We start from the raw sequence: 21,461 nt of genomic DNA, 5'->3' as shown, positions 1-21,461 counted from the left end.
ACCGCCAGGTGCTTAGGTACTGTAGTACTCGCCAATTTTAGGTGCCGCATTGCCTTCACGTTATTAAAGCAACTCGTTGCATGTAGTTGATCTCTGGAAACAAGGTAATTGAATTACATGGTTAAAGAAGTCGTCGACAAGACCGGCGCGAATGTAATTGACTAGGAGTATTAATTACGTGTAATTTGTTACGTACAAGCCTTGCCGCAATGCCCCTATTTTTGCGACGTGTGCAATGAATCGTGATGCAAAGCTTGAAACAAACAAGAACGCCAGAAGAACACGAAATGATCGAAGCGTTCGTCATGTGTTCTTTATCCGTCTCTGTTTATTTTGTGCTTTTAATAATGACGCGGTACATCAGTTCTCTAAGCTCACCATTTTTCTACTCGCGTTCGTTGCAAGTGCAAAGTTCTTTGCCTTAACAACAAGCCAAAAGCAAACAAACAAGCAAGATACATTCGAGTATTGCTGAGCGGCGAGCCCGTCCCGCAGTGCAGTGTGATCTTGCGCTTCCGCGTTGTGTGCTTGCGTACCTTGGTGATGTAAGGCGCCACCCGCGGGCAGAACCAGTTGAACAGCATGCCAAGACCGGCTGGGAGTGAGATGAAGACGAGGCTCATAGCCATCTTGGAGTAGGGCACGACAATGTCGCCTGTGTCCACGTAGTTGCCATATAGCAGCATGTTCGCCGGCATCATGCCCATGGCCAGCACCGTCGAGCAAAGTGTCATGGCGATGCTGCGCGGGAAAGAGAGAGATAGCTAAAACATTGTGGTAAATGGTACAACACGCACGGCTATGGACTCCAGCTACCGGAGTCTCAGGCCCACTTCGGTCCCCGTATACCCGCTTTCCTGCAACGCGTTAAGCGGGGCTGTATCTATAGATATGAAAGATTACCCATTTCCGTTTTTTGCGTGAATGACAGAAGAGAGATTTTGGAGAACACATATTGGTCATTTTCCCGTTAGCATAAATTGCTTTGATAAATCGCTATGGTTAGCCTTCGGTTGTGAGTAAGCGCTCGTGTTGTGCCCTTTCTTGCCCCTGTCGTTTTAGCGCTTTTAATCTATGAGTATGTAGCATTGGTTGTTTTGTTTACAGTGGCGACCGATAAGTGTAAAAGGAAGAGAGGGCCAGGTACCTCACGGAGACCGGTTTCCGTATGGAGAACCCGACTACACGATCGGTTGGGGGCTGATATAAATACGTGGTTGTCGACTCCTTCTTCTTAAACGAGTCACGAGCCATACGTCAGCCAGAGCCTGGCGATAACATTGCTTCGTCGGTTTCATTGTTCAGCTGTTGTTTGTGAGCAGTGGTAACTTCATCCGTGTGCTGGTTTTCATGTTCGCCCTTCTCTAGATTGGTCGGTTTATGGGGTTTAACCTCCCAAAGCGACTCACGCTATGAAAGATGCCGTGGTTGAGGGCTCCGGATGATTTTGACCAGCTGGGTTTCTTTATACGTGCACTGACATCGCACAGGGCCTCCAGCATTTCGCCTCCATCGAAATGCGACCACCGCGGCCACGCTCGAACCCGCATCTTTAGGGTCAGCAGCTTAGCACCGCAACCACTGAGCCACTGCGGCGACGCGCCGTTTCCAAGAACTCAAATTGCACATCAACGAATGCAATTTAACAAATGGGCTCTCCGTTGTAACAAGGGTTTTGTTCGGCGAAACATTGTCTTCGTTACACTGGATGTCCAAGGATAGACAATAAAACAGAGTTCGGTCTTCTGCCTTCCATCGCCATCGACACATTTTTTGGGGGGTACTAGTTGCTTAGCTAATGAGTAAGACAGTACTGAAAATTTGATCAAGCGAAAGCTTATGATCATATAGGGCGCCCTATTTGATATACACATATTCAGTATTATTGCACTACTGCTGCTGGTCAGCGGTTCAATTGAAATGGCTCACAATCATTCATTTGGTTCGGCACGTAAAGCCCAGAAGTTAATTTTTGATTTGGGACACCCTGTTTTACATTGTTGCCATTGAAAATATGCCATCGTGTTTTCCTAACGTGGAACGTTATTTGAGCCCGCTGATAAATTCACAAGAGAGATATTTACTAGTGATCTTGGAGGATGGCCGCTCAAAAGCTGCACGCGTAGCAGCTTTTCTTTGTCACCCCCCCCCCCCCCCCCCGAAAACAAAAAGAAAGAATATATTGAGCTTCATGAACGCGTGATGGGAAATCACCGCGCATGCTGGCCCCCGCCTCCCCCTTTTTTAGTCTCCCCGTATTGGTTCGATTTTTCTTTCTGTATAAAAGGCAAGAATGATAATAAATGCACACATTTAATGTTTTTCAGCGCTCTTCGTGTGTGCTCCTTCTTGCATCGTTCCGTCAGGTAATGGTTAATGCACTGCAGTATAGCTTTCGAGAATTTCGCGAATAGGCACATCCAAATTGTGAAGACATTGAACCGCTATATGTATACAAAGCTAAGCGCCTCTCATTCATATTCACTTGTCACCACTAGCCCTGAAGCAGTTGTCTGTGCTTCAGGGCTAGTGCCATTTCCTTTGCGCCATTTCCGATAGTTTTCGATCGGCTTGCGATTGGCTTTCGTGGCCTACATTTATAGACGACACTATACGGCAGGCGACCTGCAGAACGATATCGTGCCTTACCGCATGCATGCCTATAGCTGTCACTCAATAAACCCGTTGTCTTCCACATTAAATCTTTCTCAGGCAGTGCTAAGACAGAAACAAATTGTCTCGACCTAATGATCTGCAATTAAGTGGCGCAAACAAATCCCACAGCCAAGACAAATATACTGCTGGCAGCGTACCACAGTGCATTCGTTAACGTTGCCAGTCTGATTCACCTAGCACGTTGCTGAGCACACTTAGTTCCCACCGAACATGCCAGTAAGCTCCTTCCCCTATCCCATTCCCCTCTTGTATAGGGGACGATCGAATTCACTAAGCTTTTACTCGTAAGTGCGCTTCGCCATTGGGCGGCCGCCTACGCTACTAGTGTCAGGTTGACCTGTATAATTAGGGTTGAGTGGTCATTTGCACATTATATATAATTACTCCAATGTATTTGGCCACCTTTTCTACCACTTCTCACTGTCTTTCGCAAAAGATGGCTGCCACGTATGAGAGCTGCAAACTTCTGGGCCTATATTCGCAAAAATTCTTGTACGCCCCAACTATTCGCAAGAAGAAGGGCAGCCAATCGCGATGTTGGATACATGATCAGCTAATTCGGCCAAGCAATGGCAAGAGCACTTGTGAACAGAAAGTTGTGGGTCCGAATTACCATAACTTTTCGTTTGTACGTGTTCTTTGCCATTGGCAGGTTACCTTCATGATATGTCCAGCTTCGGGGTTGTCTAAGCGCTTCGCTTACGAACAGTTGTAACGCGAGATGTGTGAGATGTTTCTTAGAAGTATCGAAAGGTGGGCTAGTTGGTAATTCATACTTCTTCAGCTTACTGGGAGCGCGGGAACACACAACAGACAAAGGAAGAACCACAGAACACGCCGCAGAACACGCATAACACGACAGAACACGTGCTCTGTGGTTCTTCCTTCGTCTGTTGTGTGTTCCCGCGCTCCCAGTAAGCTTAAGAAGTATGTTTGTTAGAATACGAGCTCAGCTGGTACCACATTAAGAAATATTTTCATTCGTAAGACCTCATTGCCATTGGCAAGCAGGTTTCGCTAAAGATACACTCAGCATCTTGATTGGCTGAAAATTTCTCTTAGGAACAATGCTAGCGTAAGACGACTTCGTGAAGTGTGGGCCCTGGGTCTGTATTCGCAAGGCGTTCTTACGCTTGTAAAAAGCTTGTAAGAGCGAGAAATAGTGAAAGCGAGTATATTATTATCGAAAGCAGCTGAGCAATCACAAAAAAGTTTTTGTGAACAAAATGACCCCCGATATTAATTCTGATATTAATTCAATCAGGGCTGGGCAAAGATACTTTGAAATTGTATCGCGATACGATACAAGATACTCAGGCAAGAAGTATTGGAGATACAGATACAAGATACTGCCGCAATGATAGTATCCGATACGATACTTGGCAATTGTATCTTAAGATACTTCGATACATTCTCTAATTTGTTATTATAGATCCATATAATGTAGCAGTGAACGCCTATGCACGAAAATGTTTTCTTGAAAATTTCCTAACTGTGACCTATTTTGTTTCACTTTAATGAAATGTCTGTTAATATCTAAAAGTTTTGCCCTTCTTGCTCAAAGTACGTTAGTTTCCTTCCAAAACAATTTATTGCGATTTGCTTTAGCTTCTTCACAGGACAACTCTTTATACAGTTCGCTGACAGCGGTCCTTGCTTGTCATTTTTGCAATTAATGGGAGTCGCTGTTCAGCTTGCCGACCAGCTAGCGGGTTGCCATATAATCACAATAACTTCTATAACAAGCCTTCGCACGATGGCGCAAATACTGGTGTGGACTTTTGCCTTGTCCGTAAAAGACAGTTTGCACAATACCGTGTATCCGGACAGGTGTACAGCAGCAGCAGCAGCGCTGGTAGTGACTTTTTTTTTTTTGGGGGGGGGGGGGGGCGCATGGTGTATGCTAGGGGTTTGAGACCTTTCGCTAGCAGCCCCGGCCGCACACATGACTATCTTCGTCCCATTTGTTTTTACTTTCTAGATAAGTATGTTCATGAGCTACGCAGACATGACAGGTCTCAAGCTTTCCTTTCGTAAGGAACATGTGGTCACCATGTGCTGAAACATAACCGTGGAACAAAAACTCTATATTTCAGAATCCGCGTCCAGAATTCACTCGTTGTGCACATCGGTATCGATGTTTCTCTAATCCTGACTCCAAATTCCCTTCAGAAATGACCTATATGTGAGATATGGGAAAGGCTTCCTTTCGAATGGCAACGTCATTTTGTTCAAGCTATCTCCTACCATCTTCACTGTCCCGGCGCTTCGAACTAAATTTCGCGACTGTGGCCCTCTGGCTATAGGCTGAGTTTGAGACCCCTGGTGTATACGTAGATGACATAAAAGAGCAATGAACTTTCATATTCTACTTATCTGCTGGCGTAAAGGATTCTTTGTTGATATCCTCACTAACGCGTAATCTTTTAGCAATGTTTCTTCAACGAGAAAATATGTGCAACACAGAGACGTCTCAGACGTATTGTATAGTTGCACAAAGCGTCGGAGGACACCACCGTTATTCGCGCTATTGCCGCTCATAGATCCCATTAGGTGGCGATTAGTAATACGAAAAATATTTAAGAAGGCCTAAAACAGGAAAACTAATATAAGTAAAATAGAGGTGGTTCTGTATCAAACATTCACATTGAATGAGTAGAGAAACACAATACAAAGGGCGCCCTTAATAGCAATGAGCATGAAGTATTGTCAACTTACCTATTAAGACAATAGAAAATTCAGTGCCTATGGAAAATTGCCTGAAACGGCTCGTTGGGACGCTCATGAGTAAAACGGAGCATTCAGTAAAACAACTCTTTAACATCTTTAAGATGGCTCCTAATGATTTCCATTATTATATTGCAAACTCACTATCGCTATTTTTCTAAGCGATAAGCAGAATGCTTTGTACTGTAGCTCAGGGGACGCCTACATAATTATATATTTGTTTTCAAAATCTCCTTGGCAACTTGTAAATGGATAAACAGTAGTAGAAATATAAAGCAGACAGTTAGAAGAATAAAGCAGAGATCTTATTTTGGGAATGCGTTACAAAAGACATACTGCAGTTACCAGACCAGAAAAACAGTACAGAGACCTAGGTAATGTATTGGATGCAAAATGACAGCGATAAAGCACTTGTGCTAATCATCAAGTTATGATTTCATAAATTCTTTGAATAAATGTAGCAGGAAGTGAAAAATACGGTACGTCAAGATATTTTCTGTTAGGTAAACGCTTGATCTATTAGATCTAGCATCAGTACTAGTGGGGCTATAGTTGTTTGCATATCTATTTATGTATAAGTTAATTCATTGCATGTAAGTCAAGCTTTACATCCACGAGATCCTTCAAATCGCTGATATGTAAAATCCACGAGACACAAAGCGACCCCATTCTTGCGCGCATCACATTTCGTTACGGAGCAAGACGCAAGAGGATGTTCAATAACGACACTGTAGCAACATCAGAATTTGCGCGATAGACGCTGCACGCAGTGGAGTACGCGGCGCAGGACAGTGGCTAAGAGCAAGTGTCGCGGCACTGGCACAACTAAAAAGAAAAGAAATCGACAAAACAAAAGGTAGGTGGGCTGGGCGTAGACGTCCGCGTGCTTGCCTTCCTCATCTTCTGCCCTCACTGGAGGACTCTGGCGGAAAAATAAAATTGCGTCACAGCCCTTAGACTTGTTCAGATGGCTTAGTGGCACCAGTACCAGCTTGAGAAGCGGAGCTTGGCCAGCGATTATTGTTTCGCACGGTTGTGTTGCGATAGAAGTATCTTGTATGTTAAGATACACGATAATTATTGAATCTATCGAAATACAGATACAGATACTCATCTTTCGAGACGTATCGCGATACAGATACAAGATACCCATAGAGTATCTAAGATAGTATCTAAGATACATGTATCTTCGATACTGCCCAGCACTGAATTCAATATATTGTCATCAGAGTATCGTATTAAAACCCTGCACTGATTTGCAAGCACTTTTACCATGTGAATGAAAGGAAGATGAGCAGTAAAAGCACTGTTCTACGACAACTTAATATTCTTCGTGAAAGAAATATTTCTTTTATTTTTGCTTTGCAGTTATCACTGAAATTTCATTTGGATAATTTTTTTAGAACGTGGCTATAATAAATGAGGTGTCACAGAAAGGGAGAATGTTAACATTACGCAGACGTATTCAACAAAGTCGAACCCCTCTAGCTACGGCACGAAAGTATAGAGGCGTTGACGCCTCAAATGAGCACTGACAAAATTTTGAAGGCGAGATAACTTGTGAGCTAGTTTTTTGTGGACACACACACATCATCTACAAAATAGCAATGGCTAAGATACCCTCGAATATATTTAAAATTAATATTGATGTGTATGCCGCGCAACGAAACGTAGCACCTCGCAACATCGACACGAACTTGGCTTGTATGTAAACAACCAAAAACCACTTACGTCACACGTTTGTGTTGGCTGCCATGCTCCTTGCGCGCTCTCTCTCCCGCCTGCACTTCTGAACCCGGTGCTCAAGTGCACGCGATGCCGCGAGCGGCTCGCGTTGCTAGTGGGTCAGTGTTTGTTCATGTGACCAGCTGTTTTTACAAACAAATCACGCTGGGTCCCGCCTCTCTTGGCGCTCTCCGAAACTAAAACTTCGAATCGCGCGCCAGAGCAAACGAGGTTTCTAGCAGTGATAAGCTGCTTATTGCAACAGAAAAAACAAACAAACCAAGATGTAACATTTTTGTCTCACATCTTGTGTCCTTCAATCAGGAGCGTAGCCAGAAATTTTTTTCGTGGGGGGGGGGGGGGGGGGGGCACCTCTTCTATCTGAAGTGGGGGCCGGGCAGGCAGATGCGGTCGAGTGTCATTTTGTGCTGCGTATGCCATTGCAAAAAAAGAAAGAAAAAATCGGGGTGGGGGCGGGGCCACAGGCCCGGTGTCCCACCCCCTGGCTACGCTACTGCCTTCAATTGTGTCCTTGAATACTACAGAAGCCGTCAATGCTGATGCTCCGCATCTAATAGATGATACAAAGAAACAGTGACTCATTCTATCGCCGTGCGCGTACGTATGATTTTGCTGTCTTCTACTGACGCCACTTCTACTGATGCCACTTCTGTGGCATCAATAGAAGACAACTATTTGGCAGAGAAGGATCAGCTGGCAATCCGGAACGCGAGGTCATACAAATGTAGTACGTGTCCTTGCGCCGTGTGTTCAGGCAAGTCACGGAGCACGCCTAGCGGCTTCCATTCGACATATTGTTTTGATGCAGAGTACAATGCAGCTGATTCCTTGCTACACACGCCTTCAGAAACGGAATTCAGGATACCATAGGCGCCACGATGAAAGGGAAGAATGAAATGGAGAAAATCAAATGAGAAAATGAGAAAACGACAATGCAGTGATGCGGCGTATGGACGATTGCTTGTATGTCCCATCAGTGCATTGTATTTCTCCAAATCAGGCGGTTTTGCGCTCAAAGTGCGAGTTGATTCAGCTTCTCTACCGACTACCATGTCACCAAACTCTTGCTTCCGACAATAATCACCAATGCATCTTCTGACATATGACCCTCAGAGCCTCGTGCGCGTCCTTCAATCAGAGACCGAGGAGCATTTAGGACGCCTTTGGGATGTACTAAAAAGGCAGGCCGTTCGTTCTCTGCCTCATGCGGCCTCGAATAACGCCTGGGGGGGATCGGAAATCCCACGGTTGCGCTAAAATTTTCCTTTGAAGTATAAGCGCATCTCCACTCGCTCGGAAATAGCGTCCTCGTCGCGATTCCTGGCGGTTAGTCTCTAACATGTTCGCCTTTAATGCCGCTGGCGTACTCTCTTGAGGACGCGAGAAAACGAAAACTTGTCACTTGTGAAAACGTATCTGCCGAAACGGACGCACTTTTCGGCCGAAAACTGCGAAACAAACCAAAAGCAGTTGAAGTATGACTTCATGAGATCAGTCCTTAGGGCTATTAAACTCGTTTTGAATGCACCCCGTCGCTGCTTATCTCGAGCGAGCGAACGGGCACGCATGCCACTCCGTACACGAATACAGCTCGATCTCCTCTTTTCTTACGTCCCTGACCACTTTTTTGGGCTCGCTGTTTCGGCCCCCGCATCGTGCGGACGTGTCGCACCCTTAGAAGGAAAAAAAAGAAAGAAAAAAAAAGAACGAGAGAAAGCAGCCGCGAGTATCGTTTTTCCACTGAGGGAGATATCAAAATCTGGACATTACACAACCTTCAAGGCCGCGACTCATTGACGGAGTGTTTGGATATTAAAGCGATTTTCGCAGGTGTATTCTAATAGGCAACGGTGGGTAACACGTAAGATACTAACAGAAATGCGCGGTGAAGCGATCAACAGCTGCAGGGGTATGTAGCCTTGCTCCGGCACTTGTCCCGCCTGGGCGTCTTGCACCAGGAATGAATCGTCACTCTTTTCGTCGCAGGGTCGACCGTCAGCCCACTACGTAGAGGTGCGATTTTCCGCCTTATAAGATTCGTATACTCTAGTCAAACAAGAGCATCTCATACGCGCAAATCAGGCACGTGGCATGAATGCCTCAGCTATACTCTCTAAACGTGGTAACGAAGAAATGTGATTTTGTACGCCTATATAGTAAGGGTTACATTAGTTTTGAGTGCACACATTCTAAACTTGGTAACCATTACTATCGGTGCACAAAATCACATCTATCGGTTACCACATTTAGAGTGTACAGGAAGCTTCTGTTTTTTTTTTTTTCTTTTTCAGACAAGTACAGCACTTTTGGTACTTGACCGGAAGATGGAGTAACCGGCATACGGAATACAGATCGACTGGGGATTTTACTGAAAACCTCTTTTAAATTACCTGATTCAAGTGGGCCTCATCGCGTCTGACATGTCCCTGGCACAGCTCGCACTCTGCAGGTTACGTTGCACACGACAGCATTCCGCACAGCATATAGTACGACGCATGTTTATTGCCATGCGGGTTTTATAGAAATCTTGGAAATGTCGTGCCGCTTATCCTAGGCGGCATTGACAGAAGTGAGGAAACAGTGTCGTGGATGTATGCACGTTACTCAGATGATTACTCAATTGGAACGACGGAAGTTCTCCCTCCTGCATCCACATCTAAACAGAGCTCAGTCTATTACTTTACGTCTGTTACAGACGGAGGCATACGCTTCTCCTCTTAAATGTTCTAAATACATGGATGACATAGAGCCGGGCTGCCCTCGCTGTGGTAACCCACGTTGCACTTTACAACACATGCTGTGGCAATGTCCTGCACTGCGCGAGAGCCCCGGGTCTCCCTCTACGGAGGAGGACTGGCGATATCTTCTCACTAGCAACGAGAAAGAAGACCAGCTAAGGACTATCCAGAGAGCCCATGATATGGCCGAGGAGATGCATCTCCCCGTCCCGTCGTGGGCGCGGCCCGCCAATGTCGCCCCCTAAGGGGGGAGGGCGTCTCCGGATCAAAATAAAGTTCTTTGCCTGCATGCCTTCATGTAGCAGCCTCACTTACCTTGCTTTTCCACGTGGTTTTACATCAACGATATATCTTATGTGACTGGACAGATGCTTTCCATGTACGGCAGACTCTCCCGAACAGAGTTCTCGAACGGAGTCCACGTTCTGCAACCAAACTATATGAAGCTCACCGAAGCCAAAAATTTTTTCATCCGTTCTACAGTTGAAACTGCAGCTGCAAAAAAATTCTACCAAGACTAAATTTTCGATGGAAAAAACTAATTGTCACCTGAAGAGAATAATTGCCGGGATACGCGAAATGAACAAATACACCAACTAAAGTAGCCAATGGCAATAAAGCGGACTTTCACAGCTATCGGCAAAGGGCTATGAAACTTCACGTGCTAACAACAGTGCCCATCACACAGCTGAGCGGGCGGAGGGAACCGTTTTTAGTGGGACATACTTCCTCCATCCGTCGTCTTCCTCAAGGTTCATTACTAAGCTTATTGTCTGCGTGCCCCTGCGTGCTCTTCGCGCCTTTTTAGATGATACAGTAAAGCTTTTGGTTTGCTTTGTTACTAGTGTGTGTGATGCGTCGTGTTCTGTGGCCGCGCACCGACGTGCCTATACAAAGTAGGCAGCAGCGAGATGTGTGTGTGTGCGCTAGAAAGCTATACACCATCCGTAGCGTCTGAATAGGAGCTATAGAGTGGCCATGGAGGATCCGCTTGCACAGATGAATTTCTATTTCAAAGCCTGAAATAATTTTATACCGCCAGCGAGGTTTACATTCCACTGCACCCACCCTCGTATTTACTTAGCCGCATGACATAACCTGTGCAACTCTACTTATTTCGCTTATAATAAAATATACCGAGAAGCTCACATGTCATTCAACATCCTACAGCGTCTATCGTCCATTTAGGTATGCTTCACAAACGACCCAGCGAGAACATGTTCCAAGCAAGAAGCTGAGGAGAGCGCATATCAATAGAGCTTACTGTGTAGTTTAAAGTGAGCTTAGATTACCACGCTACTTTCGCTTAGTGCATAAGTGTCCCTGACATCTTCAGTTCTAATAAAGGGCACACTTTCATTTTTTTCCAGCAGGAACGCCGAGCGAATTCCCGGCATTTAGGTGATTATCTAAGGACGATAATGAACTAGACGACTCAAACGGACTGCTGTGATGATTTCAATAGACTACAGCGAGATTATCTGCACCACTAGTATACGTTTCCAGCCAAGTAATATACGCACAATAAATTATCGTGATAGATGAATTCATCAGCTGTATATTATTCTGCATACTGACTTCGAACCAAGGTACACTGAGGGTGTACAGTATAATTTGCAGTTACGACGTAGCATGTGTGCACTCCCGTTTCGTACGCTGGTCAATGAGTAGGACAATGTGATGCATAGCTTTCATTTTACCCACCCTTTGCAGTCACTCTGGCAAGACTAGACAGCCGCGCGATGGCACCGCAATTAAAGGGCAAAATCTCTCTGAGGTGCTCGCCTGAATAAAACGCAAAGAGAAAGGAATAAGATTAACAGGGCCCCCAGTGCATTCACCTAAGACGACTCGAAGGCGAAAGCCATCTTATTTTTCTTCTCAGTCGATGGATTGTTCCTGCGCCGCCACCCTCCGAAAACTTTCTGCATCTAATGTGGTTTTGCATTGCCTCCAGGATCGGAAGCACCTGTGCAACTGTCTTGCACTGCCTCCATGATGGGCCCACCGTTGACCAAGCTAAGATGCATGTGATGACGTCATCATGTGAAGTCACAAATTTCGGCGATCTGTGACGTCATGATGACGTCATGTGGTGACGTCCTCGCGCGATGATTTTTTTTTTGCGTCACTAGCGTGGACGCCGACGGGAGATGCCGACGCGCGACGCCGGTCAGTTTTCGCGTTTGATGAGGCATCTAAGGCCTTCGCCTTAACAATTTTTACCCAAAGAAAGCTCTCGGCAAGAACGAGAGACGTAATCCTTCGTCTGTAACAGTTCCAGGGTTCCGGCCGCGACGGATGTTTGTTTACACAGCAGCACTTAATAGCCCTGCTCCATTTTTCAAGGATGACAGGCTTATGCAAAAGACTGAAGCTGAACGCCGGTGTGGCCCCCCTCTCCTCCTTTCTCACTGTTTATTTTTCTATCGCCGTATCCGCTCTTTTCATCAACGCTGTAGTAATTAATAACACAAGAAGGAGAAATTGCCTCTTAGAGGACACCCCCCCCCCCTCACCCAGGCAGGAAGGGCGATTGAAAGAGAAGTAAACGAAAGAAGATGAAAGTACACTATAGTAAATCAGATATACGGAGACAAAGGAGAGGTATTGTGCATACACGCAAAACGCCGTTCCTTCCGCAATCATTTCTTCGCGTCGACTCTCCCTCTTTCTGTCTCCTTCCCTTAACTTTTCAGACTTACGGCGCTGAGATCTATATACCCATTTCGTGCTCATAAAACGAAAGACAATGCCTATTATCTCTCAATGTATCAATGACCCTTAATTTCCCATTATAACCAGACGACTAGCATAGCTAGTTTAGGGTTAAGCACCGTAGGTTGACAGCTGAATTAAGGCCACTGAATACGCAGGTAAATACTCTGCAAAGTGAAACGTTGACGAAGTTGTAAATACTTTTTTTTCTTCTGCCCAAGCCACCCGTTCTCTCAGACATTGCACATGTTTGGTGCGCAGGTGAGTGCGCTCTCTTTCGTGCGTATGCGCGCATTTGTTTGGTATTCTTAGCTTACCGAAATACACATTGTTAGGGCGGACAGCTGGGCATGTTGATTTAGCATGATTCGAGGTGAAATGCGCGAAGACGACGACGGACAAAGAGAGGGAGACAAGGAGAGCGAGTTGCGTGAGTGTGGTTTTTATAACATTATCACAAAAAGAGCTGCATTTTCTGAATGTGACTGCGCACCGATGAAATGTGACAGCGCTATCTGTATAATTAGCATCCATGTTTTTTTCCCGGAATAAACATTGTTGGAAGTGGCGCCCTGTGTGTGTGCGTCTCTCTCTCTCTCCTCGTCTGTCTTCGTCTTGGCGCCTTTTACCTCGGAAACACATTAGGTCAGATCCTTGAGAGAATTAAAGAATCATTTTTGTTTCTTGCAGGAACGTCTACTTATCAGAACGAGGTGTGCTCATGCAAAACACGGATCTCCTTCGCTTCGGGCGTATACGCGTGTTCTCCCTCGTGGAATGAAACGAGAAAAGCAAGCTACAAGATGCATTGACTTCCCGCGAACATTATAGCACGGGCATGTGCACGTTGCGTCAGGGGTGGCTCTCACTGACGAGGTGCGTTTTACAGGCAAGCATGCTCGGGTCTTTTGCAGCACGACCACCCCGCGGCAGGCAGCTGCGTCTGCACCGCACGAGAGGCCTCTGTAGATACGCTGGGCTTGCTCGAATCGAGCCAATTATCCTCAGAACCTTTGTAATAACGCGTTGCTCGCGACTTTGATCGCGGCAATCTCCGCCCCACGGGCCGGCTACGCTGCTTCGGCGGGACGACACGGCTGTGGGGCCTGCGTCCGCGCTAGTAGAACGTGGCAGGCACGTCCCGGCTGCTATGACGTAACGTGCTCTAGCCAAGTCAAGGCCCCGGCTGACGCGGAAAGTGCGCGCGCACGCATTGCCTTCGCGTACTGGACAACGGCGCAGGTCGCGGTCCAGTAGAGGAGAAAACTGCGTCGCCATGACTCCGCCAGCACGCGTTTGGTTCGCTTCAGCCATTGCATACGCACACGGGCGGAGCGCCCCGGGGCTGAGCGAGAAATGTATCGCTCTACGTGGCGTTACAACACGCGCAGGGTTCTGTATAGACTATCGGTGAGAAAAGATGATGTGACAGAACAAAACGCGCGCTTACACTCGTTCCTTTTAACGGCAACACATTATTTCGCATTTCACTTCGATGCCACTTGAGCATTTAGGCTACGCAAAAAAAAAAAAGGAACCTTTATGACGCATTCAGCGGATATAGCTGTCATGGGAAGGTCGGACCGAAGGTGTTCATGTAAATTTTAAGTTGTCATGAACGCCTGGACGCTAATAGGATTTTCCCCATCAGAGTGGGCGATCCTACGCTTGCATGCCCATGCATTCTTGCATGTATAGTGTGTCTGACATGCAATGGATAAGCTTGAACGTCTAGGACGTTCAAGCTTATGTTACGTGAACTGCTACATTATACAGAGACACGGCAGTCTGACATGCATGGTTAGCGCAACAGGTGTGCTGTTGTTCCTTCCCTGCACTTTTAGACTGATGCACGTGATACCTATGCATCGGTAACCATCGCCAACAAATGGCACCGGAAATTTATGAAGTGAGCTGACGAGTGATTGGAAACGGAGGTCCACATCGGCTACCCGTGGCAAGCAACGTTGCCTGCACAGAGTATTCTAGTAAATTCACTTAGGGTCAAAAGCGTTCGAGCAAGTGAAAGTAAGTTGCCACGGGGTTAGTTATTGAGAAGCTCCGAATGATTTGCAGCGTAAATTAGATTTAGGTGACAACTAACCGGGTTTATACATACATATATAGATCGCGATATGCACAGCATGACAGCTGTGTAAGAACAGCTTCTGGAGGGGGCTCGCATACCGAGAGAGGCTTCACCCTCCATCTCGCCACTCATCGAGCAACGTGACGGATCAAATGGCGGTGCGCTGCACGAGGTGAATGCGTGGGCGGTGTTCTCGTCTCTCTCCTCGTATTTCTGAGTCTGTAGTGGTTTCTTCATTTAATGTGCCACAGTTGGCGGCTTTCGCAATCGCCCACTCAATAAAGTTGCCCAAGTGTGGATAAAGATCTTTGTGCGAGCGGTCTGGCACGGTTTCCTTAGCGAGGACGAAATTGCGCGAGCCCTTATTGTTTCTCCCTTACGCCGAAGCTGGGATACTCCTAAATTGCTTAGCACCCGTCACCATTTTCCACAGTAATCGTTATAGTTCATAGTCATTTTCTTACATTACGGCAAAAAGGATCTTGGATGTAAGCCCCGTAAATAACCTTTATGGAACGTGCGACCTTCACACCGTAAAAACGATTGCGCGACCTTGTGTTAAGAAAGGAGTGATAAGTCTGAGGAAAGCTGTCAAGTACCTCGAGTAGTGCACAATTATCGTAGCGCTTCTGTTGCTGTATTTGTGGTTCGCTTACAGTTAATACAGTTGCTGCAGATGGAAAGCACCAAAGAGCAGTGCGCCGAGTGTAGTTTCTAACTATACATATACTCGGCTGGAGGCGTGTCTCGCAGACCTTCCACAACGACGAAGTGTATATTTATAACCCGTGGTATAATGCAAGTCGATCCGGGGACTACGTCTCTTTTACAGCATTGTGGGTTTTGCGGGTACATCTTTGGTGATATTTGAGGCAACAGCGTGTTTTAATATAGCGATACCCTGACGCACAGATTACAATGCGCTACATTCACATACTCTATAGCGCAGGGCCCCAACTTGCCAGCTTCGAGCGGACCAGCTAATCCATGAGACGCAGGCAACTGGTATGACTTGGCTAACACGCGCAAACGTGGCAAATAACCTGGGGCCGAATTCACAAAGCTTTCATTTCTTAAAGGAGTACCGACACCACTTTTGGAAGCTGTGTCTGCTCTTCCATGGAAATCTCCCGTATACGTAAACGGCTGTGACAAAGTGTGAAGCTCAGGAAATGCTAAAAAGATATTTTTTGAAACATTTAATTTTCGCATGGCGCACTAACTGACATCGACAATAGCGTGTCGTCGAGCTACAGTGCGACTTCTGGTGACAGCAGTACAGTGTAACAGCAGTATGGCTATAGTTGTGATACAAAACCTGCAGAATGGCAGAAGTTCAGGGGAAGGTGAAAGCTTGAAGAGATGAAAAATTGGTGAACACGGGGTGGAGCTGGCACCGACGTTTCGACAAACGGACTTGCCTTGTTCACGGCTGCAACTGCAAAATGTTCATGCAGCCTTGAAACCGACAAGTCCGCTTGTCGAAACGTCGCCTCCAGCGACACCCCGTGTTCACTAATTTTTCAGAACACACAAGATGGCCCCTCGCGCATCGCTTTCTCGATGGTCTGCTCTTGCCGTGTGGTCATCGTATAGTTCAGCGGACCCGTGCATCGAGCGAGAGAAGTCGAACTTGCGCTCTATCGTCGCGTGTGCGCGACGACACATTGTAGACGTTTCAGATGCGCAAGCCCTCTTGCATGGCGTTGTCGCTGCCGGGGAGTCGCCTTCTCACGCGCTTGCGACAGGGTCGAATGCGAAATGGTTCACAGGGTCGGCAACCTCGGTAACTACTGCGCTTTGCGTTAACTACTGCCGACCTCTGCTTTGGCCTGTTTAAATAATACTTCATTTCTTCACCTTGTCTGTACCAAGTGTTAATAATAATAATAATAATATCTGGGGTTTAACGTCCCAAAACCACGACATGATTATGAGAGACGCCGTAGTGGAGGGCTCCGGAAATTTTGACCACCTGGGGTTCTTTAACGTGCACCTAAATCTAAGCACACGGGCCTCAAATATTTTCGCCTCCATCGAAAATGCAGCCGCCGCGGCCTGTACCAAGTGTTCTTGAATGATCTTTTGTTCCATCGTGTGCATGCTGGGCAATATACTTTCATTATATATGTGTCAGTGATCCCTGATTGACCATGTGCATCCTGTCCTTTTTTTTCCCTTTTGTTTGTTCAACTGTTTTTATTCATTGAATGATTACTCACGTGTTTTTATTTCCACTCATGTTAACCCATTTTCGTGAATTCTGGCGACGTACACCCCCTCCTCCTTATTTATGTAATACCTAAGCAGGGACCTTTAAGGAAATAATCAATCAATCAATCAATCAATCAATCAATCAATCAATCAATCAATCAATCAATCAATCAATCAATCAATCAATCAATCAATCAATCAATCAATCAATCAATCAATCATTTATTTAACGTGCCCAGGAACAACCGTGAGGTCTTTGTGCAGGCGCACGCAAAAAAAAAATCAATAAAAATAAACAATACAATACAGACAGTCTTCAGAAATAAAAAGAGCAAAAACACGTAGACAAAGAGAAATGAACACAAAAGGGGAGGAGTAAAATAAGACAATATGAGAAATATTGAAGGGGAATAAAAAATTAGACTGCACATATACAACTATGCGGAAAGACGGAGAAGGGAAGACTTTGTACATTGTGCCATACTATGTCAAAACAGTGCAAAGCTCGGATAAAAACAATGATTGTGGACTATGAAAAACGTCAAGATCAAGAAAATTAATATTATAAAGACTTTGTATTCTGTGAACGGTAGAGTGTTGGAAGAAGCAGGCGGGTACATGAAACGGTCTGTTCTCTCTGGTTAACTTACGCGGAATTAGAAAATTAACACAATTGAGAAGTACAGGGCAGGATATGATACCGTGGACTAGCTTGTAGAGAAATAAGAGATCAGAACGATTTCGTCGGCAGTGAAGTGATGGCAGTGATAATGATTCAGCAGTACTTGAACGAGATCCAGAGTCATTTTTAGCAAAGCGATGGTTATATATGCTGAGGAATTTTTTCTGGACTCGTTCAATGGTGTTACCGCTGGATTGAGCAATGCCATTCCATATCACGGACGCATACTCAAGTTGCGGAAGACATATTGCCGTGTACAATTTGTGTAGGGCCACGGGAGACCTGAATTCTCGAAATATTCTACAAACACATCCGAGAGAACGAAGGCCCCGCATAGCAGCACGCTTAACGTGAGAAGAAAAGTTTAACGCGCTGTCAACAACAACACCAAGATCACTGATTTCATAAACCTTGCATAACGGCACAGAATTGACAAAGTATTGAAATGACACGCTAGATGTTTTGCGAGTGATAGACATGAATTTTGTCTTTGAGGTATTTAGAGAAAGGTTATTGCCGTTGCACCATTCGGAAAAAGAACACAAATCTGACTGCAGCAAGCGACAGTCGTTAACTGAATGAATTTTCTTAAATATCTTGATGTGATCGGCATACAAGAGGAAAGAAGAATTACGAATGGCAAAAGAAACATCATTAACGTAAATTAAAAATAGGAGTGGGCCTAATACCGACCCTTGAGGGACCCCACTAGTCACTTTATACAAAGAAGAGGTTTGGCCATTTACGGCAACATAACAAGATCTATTGAGCAGATAGCTGTGCAAGAGATTCACAATCGACAAGTCAACGTCAAAGTTCGCAAGTTTAACCATAATCAGTGTGTGGCTGACTACGCCAAAAGCCTTGCTCAGGTCACAGTAGATTACGTCAACCTGTCCTCTCTGAGAAATAGGTGTGGAGATCTGCGTCATGAAACTAGCAAGATTTGTGGTAGTTGAGCGGCCAGCAAGAAAACCATGTTGATTTGGAATCAATGAGTTTTTCACACTAAAAGACAATATTTTGTGAAGAGCCAGTTCGAAGATCTTTGATGTGGCACATAGTAGAGAAATCGGGCGATAATTAGAAACATCTGTCTTAGAGCCCGACTTAAATACTGGGAAAACACGAGCAGTTTTCCACATGCTAGGAAATGTGGAAGTGTCCAGGCAGTTATTAAATATCGTAGTCAGTACTGGGACAAATATAGTACCATATGCTTTTAGTATGGCGGAGGGGATGCCATCTGGGCCACATGATAAGGATGGTTTTAAGCGCTTAATGCATTCGCTGATAAGATTTTGTGCCCTTATTAATCTTGTTACTACATATTCTGTATTCTAAGCGAGAAGGAGTAGCCGGTGCCACTATAATGGCACCAACCTCTCCTATTCCATCATTTCAATAAAAAAAAAAAAGATTTTCATCCAGCGACAAATCACTGGATGAGCTAACTGCCTTGGGCTGTTGTCTGATATCAGTGCTGGAGTCTGAGGCCTTATAAACGGATAATAATAATAATAATAATAATAATAATAATAATAATAATAATAATAATAATAATAATAATAATAATAATAATAATAATAATAATAATAATAATAATGAATGATGATGATGATGTTCTTTCACTCTGCCTTACTGTCTTCAGCATCGCTACACAAAATTTCGTTCATCGTTGACGGCGCCTTGCTTGCGGCACGACAGACGACAGGACGGCCGTGGAAACGACACGATATCTTGCGCGAGCATGTGACCAAACTGTGCTAACACTGTGTCGTGACGCCAGGACACAGTGCAGGAACCGTAGATAGCTTTTGAAAAACATGTTGTAATTGATTTTTCAGAGCGCACTCAAGCTTGCCAGTGGGCTCTTGCGGCCTTGGCCTTTCATATGACGAAAGAAAAAAAAAACGAAAACCGAAAGACTTCGTGTCAGTACCCTTTCGGTGGTTTTTACCATTGGCCAGCCAACTTCGATAATGGCACCAGGATTAGCTGAAACTTTCTCTTGCGCACAATTGTAGCGTAAGATGTTTTTCTGAAAGCAAGACCTGCATGCCAGCGCTAACGTTAAAGTGGTATAGCGCAATGCCAAATCATGCACTCTCTATGCGAGCTGACACATTAGGAGAGCAGGAATGTGGCGCAAAAACGGCTTGGTTGGTGAATTGACGATTGCCTGCATTGTTTTTTTTTTCGCTGGAAGAATCGAAGGAGACATGAGCTATAGCGACTGAGATGTACTGAATTCGTTAATGTCTATAGTGCTTGCTGTTTATGCATTAAAAAGGGACAGAGAAATAAATTATACATGGGGCTAAGTTGAAAACGTATATATTTTCTCAAGGCTTCACCTTCATTCTTTAGACGGAATAAAAAATGCTTTCGACCTTCGGAAAATAATGACCACACCCGCTTTCTTTAGCCACCCTGTGAAAACACAATGTCGGTATGTTAGGTGTGACGACATAAATTTCAAAGCAATTATTGTGTAACCACATTCCTCATGAGCAAACACGAGGAATGTGATTGCACAAATAAACCCGTATTTTCACTCTCGCTCACAGTGTTCCTGTTCAGCTATACACGGATTGCTGTGAAGGGAATGAGGTATAGATTATATCTCGGCTACTCAACTTCACTATTATACCGAATAAATAAATAAATAAATAAATAAATAAATAAATAAATAAATAAATAAATAAATAAATAAATAAATAAATAAATTGCAACGTTATACGCTAGTCCTTCACGAAGCATGCGTAAACTGACGCGCCTCATCGTATCCCCATTTCCTCATCATGCAGCGCGCAGTTTTGCTGTGCGTGCAATGCAGGCTGTGGTACTCCGCGAAGGACGCGCAAAGAGGCGAGTCTTATTGCTTCGTGTGTCAAGCTGCGTCAACATGCCGCCGCTAGACTGGAAATGCCGTAGTGCAGTATTTCGCAACCGGAAAACCTGGCCTATAACCGCAGACGTACGAGTGCCAACACCCTCCGGCGATGAACATATCTTAGCGTATTTAACGCGACACTCGACTGCATCGCGGTTAGTGCCGACGCCCTGCAGAACCTCCTGAACAGTCCTTCAGAAAGTACAGGCCAATGGAATGCACTTATCTTAATCGGGTAGTAAGGCGGAGAAGAGGGCAAAGGGGAGCCACAATATCAGCTCCGGATGGCAGCAGGCGATCACGTGAACACTTGCGGCAGGCGTTAGGGATCATTCACACAGGCGATTGAGCCATGTCGCGCGACCGACCGCGACTGACAACCGAGGAGCGACTCTCGGCGACCACTGTTCCCGCAGATGCTAAACAAGCTCCATTCCGCACTGTATCGAAACGAAAGGTGCGTCTGCTAAATCTTGTGTCTCTCGCTTCGAAACCTTATAGCCTACTGATAACGTTCGCGCGGGCTTTGCTTTCAGTGATACGGTAAATGGGAGAATGCAAATGCTATCAAAATCTGGGCAACGGAACGAAGTTTGGCAAGACGAAAATTGACACCAGAGGATGGGAAATGCAGCCGAGGACGGCAGATAGTTATATGTGGGGTGATGAAATTAAGAAATTTGCAGGCATAGAATAGAATCAGCACGCACATGACAGGACAAATTGGAGATGATAGGGAAATGCCTTCATCTTATAGTGGAGAGAGAGAAAACAAAAGATAACATGCTGCTGCTGCTGATGATGACAGTACAGTACACATGCGAGATCTTGACGTCATAAAGAGTACGTATATGGCGCTGATGCAACAGCGCTTCGACCTACAGAGCGGGCGACCCTAATATGCTGCAGACGAATTCATGCGCCATCTGTAAAAGAAGCTCAGTTGGGCGTCGACTGCAGTTAACACGAAGGCAG

The 21,461-nt window shown here is 45.3% G+C and overlaps 1 protein-coding gene across 1 annotated transcript in view; it reads right to left on the bottom strand.

Annotated features, from left to right (window-relative positions):
• LOC119401966 (ileal sodium/bile acid cotransporter) overlaps positions 1-21,461 on the bottom strand; it is a 114,709-nt gene that overhangs the window by 40,095 nt on the left and 53,153 nt on the right. The window contains exon 3 of the mRNA XM_037668998.2: positions 537-741. Within this exon, the coding sequence (XP_037524926.1) occupies positions 537-741 (205 nt within the window). The remainder of the gene's footprint in view (positions 1-536; positions 742-21,461) is intronic.

Source organism: Rhipicephalus sanguineus, chromosome 1, assembly GCF_013339695.2.
Source record: "Rhipicephalus sanguineus isolate Rsan-2018 chromosome 1, BIME_Rsan_1.4, whole genome shotgun sequence".
Classification (NCBI taxonomy): domain Eukaryota; kingdom Metazoa; phylum Arthropoda; class Arachnida; order Ixodida; family Ixodidae; genus Rhipicephalus; species Rhipicephalus sanguineus.
The sequence above is the reverse complement of the archived record's forward strand: the minus strand, read 5'-3'. Positions and strand labels throughout refer to the sequence as shown.